This window comes from Cynara cardunculus, assembly GCF_001531365.2.
Source record: "Cynara cardunculus var. scolymus isolate 2C chromosome LG 14, CcrdV1, whole genome shotgun sequence".
Taxonomy (NCBI): Eukaryota; Viridiplantae; Streptophyta; class Magnoliopsida; order Asterales; family Asteraceae; genus Cynara; species Cynara cardunculus.
Window position 1 is genome coordinate 5,970,129 of NC_037541.1, and position 13,750 is coordinate 5,983,878.

General features: G+C 36.7%; 1 protein-coding gene across 2 annotated transcripts; it reads right to left on the reverse strand.

The window, feature by feature from the left end:
* Positions 1 to 1,056: 1,056 nt before the first annotated feature.
* LOC112527038 (myosin-12-like) lies at positions 1,057 to 13,750 on the reverse strand. Of its 2 annotated transcripts, none has more exons than XM_025137520.1 (37): positions 13,605 to 13,750; positions 13,356 to 13,512; positions 13,213 to 13,271; positions 12,966 to 13,125; positions 12,744 to 12,893; positions 12,539 to 12,675; positions 12,295 to 12,441; positions 11,835 to 11,936; positions 11,691 to 11,748; positions 11,466 to 11,567; positions 11,337 to 11,374; positions 11,032 to 11,158; positions 10,781 to 10,948; positions 10,567 to 10,698; positions 10,381 to 10,487; positions 10,069 to 10,129; positions 9,780 to 9,957; positions 8,668 to 8,873; positions 8,189 to 8,308; positions 7,985 to 8,083; positions 7,213 to 7,428; positions 6,052 to 6,191; positions 5,872 to 5,973; positions 4,415 to 4,523; positions 4,274 to 4,342; positions 4,103 to 4,162; positions 3,828 to 3,998; positions 3,553 to 3,702; positions 3,270 to 3,476; positions 3,051 to 3,200; positions 2,913 to 2,983; positions 2,727 to 2,826; positions 2,566 to 2,622; positions 2,428 to 2,484; positions 2,175 to 2,255; positions 1,622 to 1,704; positions 1,057 to 1,536 (listed from the first exon to the last, which is right to left on the reverse strand). In XM_025137520.1, the coding sequence occupies exons 1-37, from the start codon at positions 13,679 to 13,681 to the stop codon at positions 1,413 to 1,415; spliced, it is 4,332 nt and encodes a 1,443-aa protein (XP_024993288.1). In that variant the 5' UTR covers positions 13,682 to 13,750; the 3' UTR covers positions 1,057 to 1,412. The 2 variants fall into 2 exon arrangements, with proteins under 2 accessions (XP_024993288.1, XP_024993286.1); XM_025137518.1 differs by having other exon boundaries at positions 3,553 to 3,708.

Sequence of the window (13,750 nt, forward strand, 5' to 3'; positions counted from 1 at the left end):
CAAACAACAACCTACAAAATTAACCTAATCTAAAGCATTTACCAAATCACCAATAAGCAATCAAAATTAAAGACTGGAATCAGGAATTTGGAAATTAGAATTTTTACCCGAAGGCCGAATCAAAAACCTAAGTTGCTCACTCGCGCTGCCTGGTCGTCTGGTTTGGTCGCAGCGAGCCAGTGATGAACAGCAGAACAGGGTCGTCTCGTGAGTCGTGACCTAGTCTCGGTGTCGTTCACTCGTTCCGTCGTTCTTAACTTCTCGTTCGTGTCTTCTTCCCTCCCTGCTTCCTTCGTCTCTTCCAGAACTGTGAAGTCGTGAACTGCGACTGTGAGTGTGAGGGGTCTTTTACAAAATCATGTTGGGGGCCCAGTTGAAATAAATTAAAAATTACAAATTAAAAAAAAATTGGGCTTTGTAAAATTTTTTTTGTTGGGGGCCCAGGTCCCAACCAAGCTTCTTTGCATCCACCCCTGCCTCTCGGACTAGAGCTTGTGAAGACCAGACTTCACGATGAACAAGAGATGGACCAGAAAATTAAAATCAGAAGCTCTGGTTCCTTGTCTATAGTTGTTAAGGACCAGACCAGAGGGGCTCTAGTCGGCCTTGCCTCTAGATGATAAGGATGACCTTGAGTCTAGTTGTTAAGGGTCAGAGGCTCAGAATCCTTGCCTCTGGTTGGTCTTCTCTCTGTAATCATGTCTGGAACGATTAAAACAGTTTTATAACTATCCACTACTATTAATGAAGAGTTTTGTAATTGTCGACTATTTTAATATGCAGTTTTATAACTGTCCACCACTCTTAAATTGAGCCATGATTATCTTTTCAGTTAATTTTGATGAGCATAGATAACTTTTATGCTTATGTTTTAGACATGGAATTTTTGAACAATCATCAGCAAGTTCGTTCTTGTGTGTTGTTCCATATTGAATTTCGTGTAACTCTGGTCGAAATATCAATTCCAGAAGTGATCTCAGTCGATTGCCAAAGTAATGACCAACCCCTTTTCTGGTTAATAACCTTTTCCTCATCAATCGAACAACAAATCTGCTTGGACAATTGAAAACAGATACAATGACATATCATCTTGTTAACAAACATCTTCTACACACGCTCACAGATCTTGAAAATACAAGTTATCTTTTACACATCTCTCGCTTATCTTCAAAAATATCAGTTCTGTCTTCTTTACAACAATCACTTTGAGAAACCACACTTCCAATATCACTCTGTAATAAATTAAAAAATGTCAACTTCTCACCTGAAATTTTGAATGAAAACCAAAATCACCTTCTTAGCACTCATGTTATCATACTACGGCTCCCGTTGAAACAAAATGGGATCTGCAATCAATCAATTACAGCGGAGTTCGGCATTCTTCTGTTAACTTTTTGTATAAACCAACAGTTTCAATCTATTTGCTGCAGCAGGAAATGAAAATCTGATCTCTGACGGAGGAGGGGTGGTGGATCGATATCAGATAAGTCGATATCATGGAAAGATTGGGATATTTCTTCCAAAGAGAATGGTATGCTGGATATGTTAGAACAGTCGTCAATTAGTAATGCATTAGTCTTTTCAATTTGAGCTGCTGTTTTACTTTTGTTTTGTCAATTACCTGGAATCCACATCAAGCAAGAAAGAATTGTTGGGCATGCTGATTGAATCTTCTGCCATTAGTGATCTCATCTTGCCAATTACCTAAATTCCGTAAAAGGTACAGTTATCAAATTTATGTCTCTTTCATTATGCATGGCATTAGGTAAGGCCACAACAGACCTAAATGCAGGCTTCCTCTTATTTTCTTCCAGAAAATGTTTTGGTTTCGTCTTTTGCCTTTAAGTTAAGGTTTTATTAAGGAATGATTATGAATTTGGTACTTAGTAAGAAGCTAATTAAAAAAAAAAATCCTGAAATAAGGATAATCCAAACTCCCCAATCCCCTTTGTAATGCTCAAGAATAAATCATGCTCAAGAATAAATCAGATCATTGAAGCTTATTTCATGTACGATTTTACCAACAAACTACTTATGTTGGAACTTGGGCAAGTACAAACACTTCTAGGTAAGTTTTTTAGATACCAACCCATTCAAGAATGAATGCATACAGGATTTGAGGCTCATCCAAATAAGTATTATTTTATCAATAGTGAAGTTATTAGATTCCTTACCTCTTGAGATAATCCTTGAGTTCCATATTTGTCATCCCAAAACATAGTTCCAATACGATATATTTGTGGAACACTCAGTACCTTCATCCATATGAAGAAGAGAAAGAAATCAAATATTAGTTTTCTGATAATCTTATATTCTACGTTATGGTGATTATTTTTTATGATGTAAATCTTGAGTCCGCTTTGATCTGTACTTCTCTATGTATATAGAATAATGGAAAAACAGTAATAATGTATTTGAGCAAACTACCGGGCAGAGTTCATTTGTGATCTCCTCCATGGATTTTTGAGTCTTTTGGTGTGATACCTGCATGAGCTTGGTATTAGAATTATCTTTAATTGTTTACTGGGGTTACTATGTCAAATGTAACGGTACAGAACATCATACCAGCAACCCAACAGCTTGCCTTATGTGTTGTAACTCATCCCATGATGATCCAGAAAACTGTATTATTACAACATATAGCATGCAATGAATTCTTCTCCTGACACTCAGTACAGATTCTTCTCTAGGTTCATGTACAGATGGTTTGCAGGAACAATAATTACCTGATCTGTTGCTTTCTTGCACCAATGTTCAAGTTCATGCAAACCTGACTTTACATATTCTCCGTTGCTAAAAGAGCAGCATTCACGCCGAAGCAGTAAGCTGCAAAAATCACAAGTTATTTAGTATTTTAAACCTAAGTTGCATCAGTAAACATCTTTTTGAAGTATTCAATATAGGTAGATTACCTATTGAAGAACTGCACATCTATGAATGAGAATACCTGACTGAAAATTTTCCTTGTGATGATTGAAGGGACCTAAAGATAAGACCATCAGTGCCACAGTTCAGTAACAAATAGAATGGATGAAATTTTCTCTGCTTACATAATTTTCAGACAGAATGTGCAAGGTGTTATCCAAGCTATTAACAATGCTTTGCCAATGTATGCTTGATGCCTGTTGTTTTGCCACAATATTTGAAAGAATATTTCTTGTTGCCCCTCTTGTTGGTCTGACCCTTGTAGATCTCGGTGCCTGTTAGTGTATTAGAAGGTTGTTAAGTAGTTTTAATGTAGATTATCTAGCTTGCTATGCTTTTTTTACCTGTATACATGAATTCAGAAATGGACTTATCTCTTTCTTCAAGCTATCACGGATCATTCCATACAATTTTTCCACACAGGCTGTTAGATGTTGCTTGAACAGAAGTGCAGGATACTTTGCCTCTATTTTGCATTGTGCACTTGGCTTCCCTTCCATTCCACTATACCCACTAGAGATACCCATGGCCATAGGAGATGCATGGAAACCCTGCTAACCCGTGCTTAGGATTATAGAATTTTAAAGGAATGTTTTTGACATAGGAAACATGCTATGAAGAGCTTACTTGTGTCATTCGGCCAAACAATGTGGTGGGTGAGGCGCGGTTACGATGTGGAGACTTATAGGGTGAACCACTTGCCTTGATTGTACTTTGTAGTAGGAATAAAAGAGTTGAAGTTGTTGATAGCCAATATGCTAAATCTTTGATTTTATCCTGAGTCTTCAATGATATACAATGCCTGATTAATTTCAATCGACGAAACAAATGCCCCCACAAACAGGTCAATGTGGAGGACCAGAACCAGGAAGACACATCATTTCTAAATAATTGAATACTACCTCTATGGAAGATCTAATTGTGTGAATAATCCTATCAAATATATGTGTTTTCTCTGCCTCAAAGGATCTCCACTGAACTAATGTTTTGTACACAATGCATGCAGCAACAGGTCTGGTCTTGTCAAATCGCTTATCTTCCAGAAGACACTTGATCAAAACATCGTGATTTTCCTGGTTGTGAGGAAGAGCAGATAGGTTGGAGAACAGGAACAAATTTCGTTGGTCTATTTTGTGGTTTAAAAACAGTGAAAAGGTTCTACATTCTAAATTCATACCTGCTGCCTGTCCGTTAGTGATTTTTGTTTTGTTAGGAAGGACACAGTGTTGTCCGATTCCTGCAGAAGATAATTTATTCATCATTGTAATATTACATTAAATGCTTATAAGTTTCCTTAAGGATTCTGTTTTCAGAAATTTTAGACGAAGAGCATGGATGATGGATATACCTTTGTCTTTTCTTGCTCCATATTTGGTGTTTCAAAGTTATCCTTCGTTTCATGTCCATTATCCAAACTCTGCAATATCATATAAGATCAGGATATTATCAAGCGTCTATCCATAAGGAAAGGCCATGTGGTAACATTTACCTGTAGTTGCAGCAATACCTTTTCAGGGGTGGTTATCTGCTCCACAACCATTTTTTGGTTACGGAGGAGTTCATTCTCCCACTCTAATTCCTTGATCTTGCTTCTGAGGCTGAAGGAAGTGAAATATTAAGCTTCTAGTTTGAGTGACAACTCTTTAAAACAAATGCATTAGTGGAACCTCATAGCTGAGATTGGAGGTTCTACTAAGCTGTTGTAGCATCTCGGAAACTGTATTCATTCTAATTTACCTCAAATGAAAATGTATTCTTATCAGTTTTTAGTCAGATAGATGGTTGAGACAATGATGCATTTAAGTGTCTGCTTTTGAGTTGTTTAATGTCCAAACAGGCACCATAAGTTTTTTAAACTTTATCAAATTATATCTGGCATCCTGCTATTTTGTTGATAGGAATGAAAGAATTTTTATGAAGGGAAAAATTGGTGAAAAGCTACTGGCAGGGCAAGGAATCTGAAATCTATATCAATACTCTTTCAAAAGAAGGCCCTCAAAAGTTTTACTCCAGTATTTTAGTGGTAAATCTTTTCTTTCCACTAATTACCCTCTTAATACTTTTGATGTTCCTCGTTTGTGATAGAGATACATAATTTGAAATGTGTACAGTAAACTCTTTGATTCATTACTAACGTTAATGAAGTCCACAAGTCTTTGAGTTCTTAGTTGCATAAATCGTCTATATTGAAATTCAATTTAGATCCATGCCTTTCTTCATTTAGGAATTAGGATATACAGAAAATCCATTGATTAGCTTATGAAAACATTGGCCCTGGATGGCTCACATATTAGAATCAACTAAGGGGTTGTTTGTTTACCTCTAAATAGTTCCATTAAGAGGCAATCTCTGAATCATTAAGAGGTGAATCTTGTTTGGTAAAAAAAAGTCCGTCTCTTAATGGTTCTAAAACCCTCTGAATGATTTTGTATCCTGTGCCTCCCTTAACCATTAAGAACCCTAATTTCATTGTAAACAATTATATTTTATTTTGCACTATATCATGATAGTCTCTTAATCATTCTGACCACTTAATAATTCTGCACAAAACCATTCAGCAACTGCCAAACAACCCCTAAGACATTGTTAGTGGTGAATTTGCTTAGGGCCACGGTTCAACTATGCCTTGATTTTATATGGAGATCCATTTTTAAAAGTCATACACCTCAGAGGACATACCTTCAGGTGCTTTAGTTAAGGAAACACCATCTAGCAACACAGTTGAGTGAAAATATACTCCGAGAAAAATCCATTATGCTATTGACAGGAGTAACACATATGTACAGATACAATTTGAATCTCAATGAACTTAGAAAAATGAAGAATGGTTAGTGCATAGTTGATCTTTCATGTGCGGCCATATTTAAAGAACTTAAGGTTTTAAATCAGTAATAGAGTGCAAAAACAAGTTAAAGAAATGTTAGCAAGAATCTTGTGTACTCTTACTGTTCAGTTTCTTCAGTGAGCTCCTCGTTTGTTGAAGAAACCAATGCTTGCTGGCGCAAAACCTGATTTTCTGATTCGAGATTGGACAAGTTTGCGTCTAACCTGATTATGTGCATACAAAAATAAGAGTTGAGGACAAAAGCGGAGGCTCTACATCCATGTAACTTAATACTTAGGTACCTCTCAATGGAATCCTGAAGGCCTGAAATTTTAACTTGTGATTCCTCTAACTCCTTAAGTCTAGCCTTGCTCTCATTTTCAACGTCACAGTACCTCTGCTCAAATTCTTCAACTCTCTTCTTCAGCTCTAGAATTTCATCCTGTACATAGATGGATAGGATAAGGTCTCCAGCCATGCTGTTTGATATTTGACTTGGTCATATACATCATAGAAATTCTGAGATTGAAATTTCCGAATAGCTAATAAGTTATTATGTTTCGGTATGGTTGTCCCAACTTCACACCCCACAACAACAACAAAAGTAAAATAAAAGTAGATAGGCTATTAATAAGCAAAGGGAAAAAGATAAATCAATAACGTAAAACCCAAACGTGAAAGAAAATTGTCGAATGAGATCTAAGTAATGATAACACCATCAATGCTTCATCATTTCCGTCTAATTTTAACAAATTAACTAATATAAATGGTCATATACATCTCAATCATTAGTAATGATTTATGTTACATAGTTTGTTTAAAATTGGATGAAAATGATGCACTTGATATGATTGTGAGAGTATAACTATGTGGTTGACAAGTTCCTTCTTTAGATATGCAACTGGGAAAGAGAAGTTCAACCATCATTATTTTGCTTGGTATCATTTGCTTCAGATTTGTATGTTACCAGAAAAAAAAGGTTTGGGTAAGAAGCTAAGAACAGAGGAAATATTTGGTCCAAGAAGTGTGGGATATATAAAGAAAAGAATTAGGAGAGAAAACATATAAACAATAACTTTCTTCCCAGTGTGGTGTACCACTGTTATAAGACGAAATGCAAATTTAGGCTTCTGTCTTCATGTGCATGGTGTTAATTATGGGGTTAGGCCACTAATCTTGCATGTCATATGACTCTGCTCTAGTTAACAGTTCTATTACCTTCTTGTTAGTTATGTTATAAATTGAAAGTAGTTGTGTGACGTTGGAGGTGATTCATGTCTAAAACTACTTGCTTCTTGAACTAATTTTTTCTCAAAAAGCATTCTATAAGCTACTCTTATTTTGAAATTATGTACTCAGCGCAAATAACTAAGATTTTTGGAATGAGTTGATAAGACTTCATAACGTCCAGGTCGAAATATGGCTTTCAAATTAAGTTCCGGATTAGTAATTCTTGGCCATACCTCCAGTTTATGATTATGACTAGCCAGTTCGTCCACTTTGGTGTTGTCTACAACTGGTACTTCTTTGATGACTGGAGGGGCTTGTTCAATTGCTATTTTTGCCTCTTCTTTCTCATGAAGGATTTGGTTGTGCGCTTCATCCAGTCTTCCTTGCATTTCTTGCAAAGCATTCTGCAACTTTGTGATTTCTTGCCCCTTCGCTTCTTCAAGATCAACCTGCAAGTAACATAATCTTTAGAAAATTACATTTTTGTAACTGTTTATATCTACTAGAAATCATATAAAATCCGTCTGTTATTCAGTTTTACGTTCCCAACCTCCACGCTGCTCACATATATTAATCACACATTGAGAACCGCTATAAGGAGTACGACATATATTTTTAATCTTAATTTTGAGCTGCAGATTCAGTGGCTTTCCCAGATAACCAAATGCCAATTGAAATGATTGATTTACTTGGCTAACCATGCAATTGATACCATTATATTCTTTCACGAAGTTTTGTCTGAACTAAACCATGCAGATGTATTAATCTAAGGAGAAATTATGACAGTGGCGAAACTGGTCTTGTCTGTTGTGTGAGAGAGAAGGATATCCATGTGTGAAAAAGAAAACGAAGTGAATTATGGTGTCTATTCTAACAAAACATCGTTTTTGTGCCAAACTACAGTCAACTTGGCTATGGTTGCCACAGCCATTGATCTAATCATTAAGTTACGCTGGATGTTGCTGATTATCACATTATTCTCCATTGGACATATAAAACATGTACCCTCAAATGTTTTTCAAAATCTAATCTCCATGTTAGCTCTTCAACACGCTTCTCCAGCTTGTCCTTGGCTTCTCTAAGGGCCCCAGCATCTCGCGCAGCCTGCAATAAGAAATTATAAGTTCTCAATGTATGTATTCTAACTCAGAGCAGTTGGGTTGATTCTGAGTAGATAATACTTTGCTCTTAAAGATAAGATGCACTCACCATCTTCAGCATTCTTAATTCCTTCCTTGCTACCTTTGATCTCCACAGACATTGAAGTGTAAGACTTGCTTTCTTCTGATGCTTATATGCAGAAAGAGCATAGAATCTCCGCCATTGAGTCTGCAAAGCAAGGAACCAATAGTAATATAAAATTCACATGTGGTCCTTAGACTGGAGTCACTGGACTGAATGTAAGTATATCCTCATGTTGTTAAGTCGCTTGCCTGTTATAGTGAGTAGGACAGGAACCTTCAGGTTTTTGGATAGATTGTTTAGTTAGTCAAATGATTTTAGAACAATATCTGAAATTCTTAGTTCTTCCATGTACATTTTCTTTAAGAGCTACAATCTAAAAGTTGTCCTGTACAATGGTTTGTAGGGAAATGATTTCAGATTGCAAAATTCTTTAATAGCCACTAATGTTTGCATCTATAAGAAATAAAGTCACAATTTTCAAAAGCACAACAGATTTATCGTACCTGAACTATAGTTGCAGCCTTGTTCCTTCTTCTGCGTCTGTACTCATCCCGTGCAGCCATTGCTCTAAACCCAGTTTGAATAGATATTGCAGCTCCCTGTAAAAGCTTGTATGATATTCTTGCTGCACCTCCACGAGTATGCTTTTGTATGCGGATGGATGCAGCTTCCTTCCTTAAGTAGTCATACAGTTTGCGTGCAAGTCTTGCTGTTTGGTGGCAAAAGAGAAGTTGTCATTTTATACTTCTGGATGCTTATAAACTTGGCATATAATAATGCCATGAATCAGGATGTTACTATTGTTATTAGATAAGCTTGCTTTCCACTGGAAACTGCAGGAAGAGAACTTGGCAACCAAGCTTGTAAGTTGGCATAGGGAATTCAAAAGATAAGATGTCAATTTGATTTAGGGGTTGTTTGGTTCAAGCTGAGGAATGAAAATAAAAATGACAGGGAATGAATTTTCATTCCCCCCCCCCCACCGACTCTAGATACAAGCCATCAAGCCCAATTCCGTGAATCACAAACCTTGCTGCATAAACTTGAGTGGTGACGTCTAGCACACGAGTTAGGTGATCCCGTTAGGTAGGTTGATGGAAATATGCAGTGACAAAGCTACTGTCTCTCACATATCCAGAAACTAGATTTTTCATAGAAGTATGAACCAAATTGGGGTTGATGGTCACTTTGTTGTTGAGATAGTGGTCGACACCAGTCATGCCCCCCATGAATCTATCATTAAATTAGTTTGGGTCCTCTCAGGAGATCAACTTCCTGAAATCTTGACAAAAAGACTTTGGGATTCACAACTTGGCCCCATATGCAGCAAGTTGCTCATGAGTAACATATATGCTACTACCCTAGGAGTGCTTCAAGGATAGGGCTGCTTGCTAAATTCTTGAGCTATATTAATCATAAGATATCTCTAAAGATACTAATGATAATAGGGTTTCTATTATGTTATTAATGTACTGTCCCTTGCCCCACTACGAACTCCGTTTATATGGTTAATTTATTGAATAATACATGCTTTCTAGAAAACGTTGTTCTTCACAGTGAATAAAATGGGTTAACACTAGCTTAGTTTGTACACTTTTCAGAGGAAATAAGTTACCTCTCCAGTGCTTTTGCATATTGATTGTGGCCCTTCTAAGGATAATAAATTCTTTACGTGTGAGATATGTTCGGATTTGCCTCTGAATTCTTCTTGCTGCTGTTGCTAGAACTTCTGTTCTTCGTGCATCTAATTCAGCCATCTGTCCGGCCCTAAGGAAAACCTTGCTTTTCCCTATCTGAAATGTTGATAAGTTAGCTGGAATGCTTAAATTCTTTTTACCAGGTCTGCCAAGAAAGTAAAGTTTTTGTACCAGACGAGAGGAATAACAGATGATTTTCAGCTTTACCTGATACCCCTTTAATCCAAATCTGTCACAAATTGCTACACATGCTGACTTCTCATCAGACCTGCATACATAAAGCGTAAGAAGTTACAATGAAATATAAAAGGATATGGTATTGGCGCTGTTCAAAACCACTATGCAGAGGTGGAGACATGAATATAACATCTGTATACCATAGCAAGGAGCTTAGGCATGTTTGTTAATCGTTCATTAATGTTTTTGTGAACATGATACTTAATTCTGTTTCATTTCATGATCAAGTATTCTTCTCCTTATTTATTGCATCATAGGATATTAAACAGAAAACATGTTTACCCATCTAGAACATCTGGAGCCAACATTCCGAACCGTTCCAGGAATTCGTCAAAAGTTCTTTTTGTTGGATACCCAGCACAGCTTATCCTAATTGCTTCTAGTACACCCTACCACAATACAACCTCAATGGAATCAAATAGATTATTATGCTAGTGTTGTCTATCAAGTTGAAGAATCGTAACTTACTCCACATCTTAGTTGATTCAAAACATTGTCATTTTCAAATATTCCTGGCTTCAAAACTGTATTAGGCTTCACACATCTGATGTAATGTGGCTCTGTTGTGCTCAGGGTTTCCATTAGAGATTGTAGTTGTTGCTGCAATTTTGGAGCCCAATGAAGGATAAAAGTTCAGGGCCTTAGCAACTGAATTAAATTCCCCCCCATTTTGCAGGCTTACCTTGAACCGAGTTCCAATGGAAGAGAACTTGGATTGCTTAGATGTTTCTTCTAATGGTGGGAAGAGATTTGCTACAAAAGTGCAACTTGAGTCATTTAATAGAGCTTGATGTTCTGCTACGACATAATCCTTGTTCTTGTCCAGGAAGTGATCAGCTTGGTAAGTAACCTATATTATGGAAATCTTGCCAGTGAGAAAAACAAAATTATGTGCATGATAAATGATCAATGGGACATAGTAATCTGCCTTACATCTCCTGCATAATGGTTGATTGTGAAGTTTGTTCTTGAAAGTTTTGGCTTGCTAAACCTTTTGTGTGAGTTATATGTCTGGTACATCTTCTGAGCAAATGTCTCATGTGTTGACTTGGGAAACATGCTGCAGAAAATAGATAAAGTTGTATGTTGATGCATTCATTCCGTTGTCTAGTTTTTCCTTTTCAAGTGTTCTAAGGAACACTTTTTGTTTTGCCTCACTAATAAATTGACTATCAAGTTATCGATTTTCTATGCCTAACCGCCTTCATGATGTGTCATTGAGTAGGACAATTACATACCATGCTTCATCAAGAAGAGCAATGATACCCCCAGGTTTCTGCATTAAGTACAATTAAAAAGCATTATCCTCTCGGATACTTTGGTGTAAGCCATGTGAAGCTTCAGTATAATTACTATGAGGTCCATACCTTTTCAATTAGATCTAAAACATCTTGGTTGTCTACAAATTCTACGTAGCTCCAGTTGATTTCCTCCTTCGTGTATTCTTCTTGCTCCATCTTGAATACATGCTGTGAATATGCCATCCTAATTTATTCTTGTAATTGATATTCCGGTGTATACTACAAATGTTTAGTTGATATTCATGAAAATGAAGAAATTTCAATAAAACTATGTGCAGTTTGCAACGTTACCTGATTAAAATGCTGTTGCAGCTTTTCATTAGTAAGGTTAATGCATAACTGCTCAAAACTATCATATGAAGGAAATTTGTAAGGTGACATTCTAGATGTTGAAATTGTTTAATACTGAAAGTCACTGAAACTATCATTATATACCTGTTGATTTTAAAGCTTTCAAAGCCATAGATATCAAGGACTCCAATTATGCTTTTTGCAGTAGGATCCTGACCAATTGAATTGTTTATTTTGTCTACAATCCTGTCATTGTTCATGAATTGAGTATTAAAGCTAACTTTTAGCATCCACAATATAGAATGTTCGTTTTTGGCTGAATCAGCCAAAATTGAAAGATTAGTAGCCTAAGATTTGAAAGGAATGCGAATTAACAAGTTCACAGAGTTCAAAGGCATGCAATTGTAAATTCCAAAATGTTATTATATATACAACTGATGGTACTTACATGTGCATATATGACACCTCATAGACCGATTATTTATTTTTACTTAGCAAACATGTGTAATGGATCTAATGGGACTTAAGTACTCATGTTTAGAACCACATAAATAAAGCTTGGTGTTGGACACGATAATTATAGTTTGAGTTTCGATCTTGTTACCAGTCAAAAAGTCTGGAGTAAACTGTTTTTGCCAGGGCATCACGACTCAAGGCAGCTGATGCTGGATCTAGCGGTTTTGTGATGTTCCCATCAGGAGTTACAATAACACGCTCACATAATGATTGTTGAAGTGCTTTCTCATCACACCTGAAAAAAAGCATGCTAAAATGAGATTATGTGTTCATATGCATGATGAAGAACTAACAGAATGCATCATCACAGGCTGAGATGATCAGGGTCAGACATGAGTAGCTCTGCTGCTGTATGAAGATGGTAGAGTGACTTGTCATCTTTAATTTGAGAAGAATCAAATTCCTTTCCCTTGATGAACTCAACATTTCCAAGATGAAGAATTGCAGCTACGACACGGAATATTGCATCCTACAGAAGTTCCTCTTTTAGAATTTGGTTATCTAAATCTTCTGATTTGAGTCAAGTATGTGTTTTACCTGCTCCTCCTGGTTGATTCCCACAACATCCATAGCATTTCGAGTTTCCAAATACTCTCTTCCATCATCAATGTTTGCTACTTCATAGCAATTAGTTTGGTTCAAATAGTGGAACGTTCTTGGGTCTCCTAATTTGAACTTCTTGGCATCCTGAAAATAATCATTATTGTGTGAAGATCCTTACATATAAATTGACGAAAATATTGCAATAATCCATATTACCTCAGGGGGTGCTGCACAGAGCATGTAAAAACAATGGTAGTTCCTCTCTGGGTCAGAGACTTGGCAAACGCGTGATCTTTCAAGCAGGTAAGTCCGAACTGCAGCCCCGGAAATCTTTCCTTGCTTATCAAATTGAATCTCTACGAATTTACCAAAACGACTGGTACCAACACTTAGTCATGTGAACTTTCCTGTAAACCAGCTTTACTAAAATGATAGGTTTGAAGGTATTATTATGACTTTTCACCTGGAATTGTTGTTCTTCACGGTTTTGGCATTCCCAAAGGCTTCCAGAACTGGGTTAGACTGATAAGTAATGTTATCATTTGAATTATTCATAAACTAAATAGCACCTATCAAGTTTGAAATAATTAATTACTCGTTACTCACCTCCAGAACTTGTTGTTCAACTGTTCTTCCTTCGGTACCTGATCTGCCTCCCATGAAAGCAAGGTATCTCATCAACATTTTTGTTGTCTCTGTTTTACCTGCTCCACTCTCTCCACTCACCAAGATGGATTGACTTCCATGTTCGTTAATCATTGCCCTGATATCACAAAATTGTCGAAAAGTCACACTTGGTTTTTTCAAATATTTGTTGTCATGCAAATTGAAATGTAGTGCAGTGCAACATAGTACCTGTAGCAGTCATCTGCAATGGCAAAAAGATGTGGGCTTAACTCCCCGAAAGGTGCCCCTTTATACTGCTCCATCATGTGGACATCATACAAATGTGGTAATCTCCGGAAAGGGTTTACTGCTATTAGAATGTTCCCCGTGTAAGT

What these genes read in the sequence shown, in the direction of transcription:
- LOC112527038 (XM_025137518.1), bottom strand. Translation starts at nt 13,681, where the DNA reads ATGATGGAGCAGTATAAAGGGGCACCTTTCGGGGAGTTAAGCCCACAT. An exon ending in TTTTAGATCTAATTGAAAAG is followed by an intron (nt 11,375 to 11,465) that starts GTATGGACCTCA and finishes TACTTAATGCAG; the next exon opens with AAACCTGGGGGTATCATTGC. An exon ending in TTGCTTGATGTGGATTCCAG is followed by an intron (nt 1,537 to 1,621) that starts GTAATTGACAAA and finishes TAACATATCCAG; the next exon opens with CATACCATTCTCTTTGGAAG.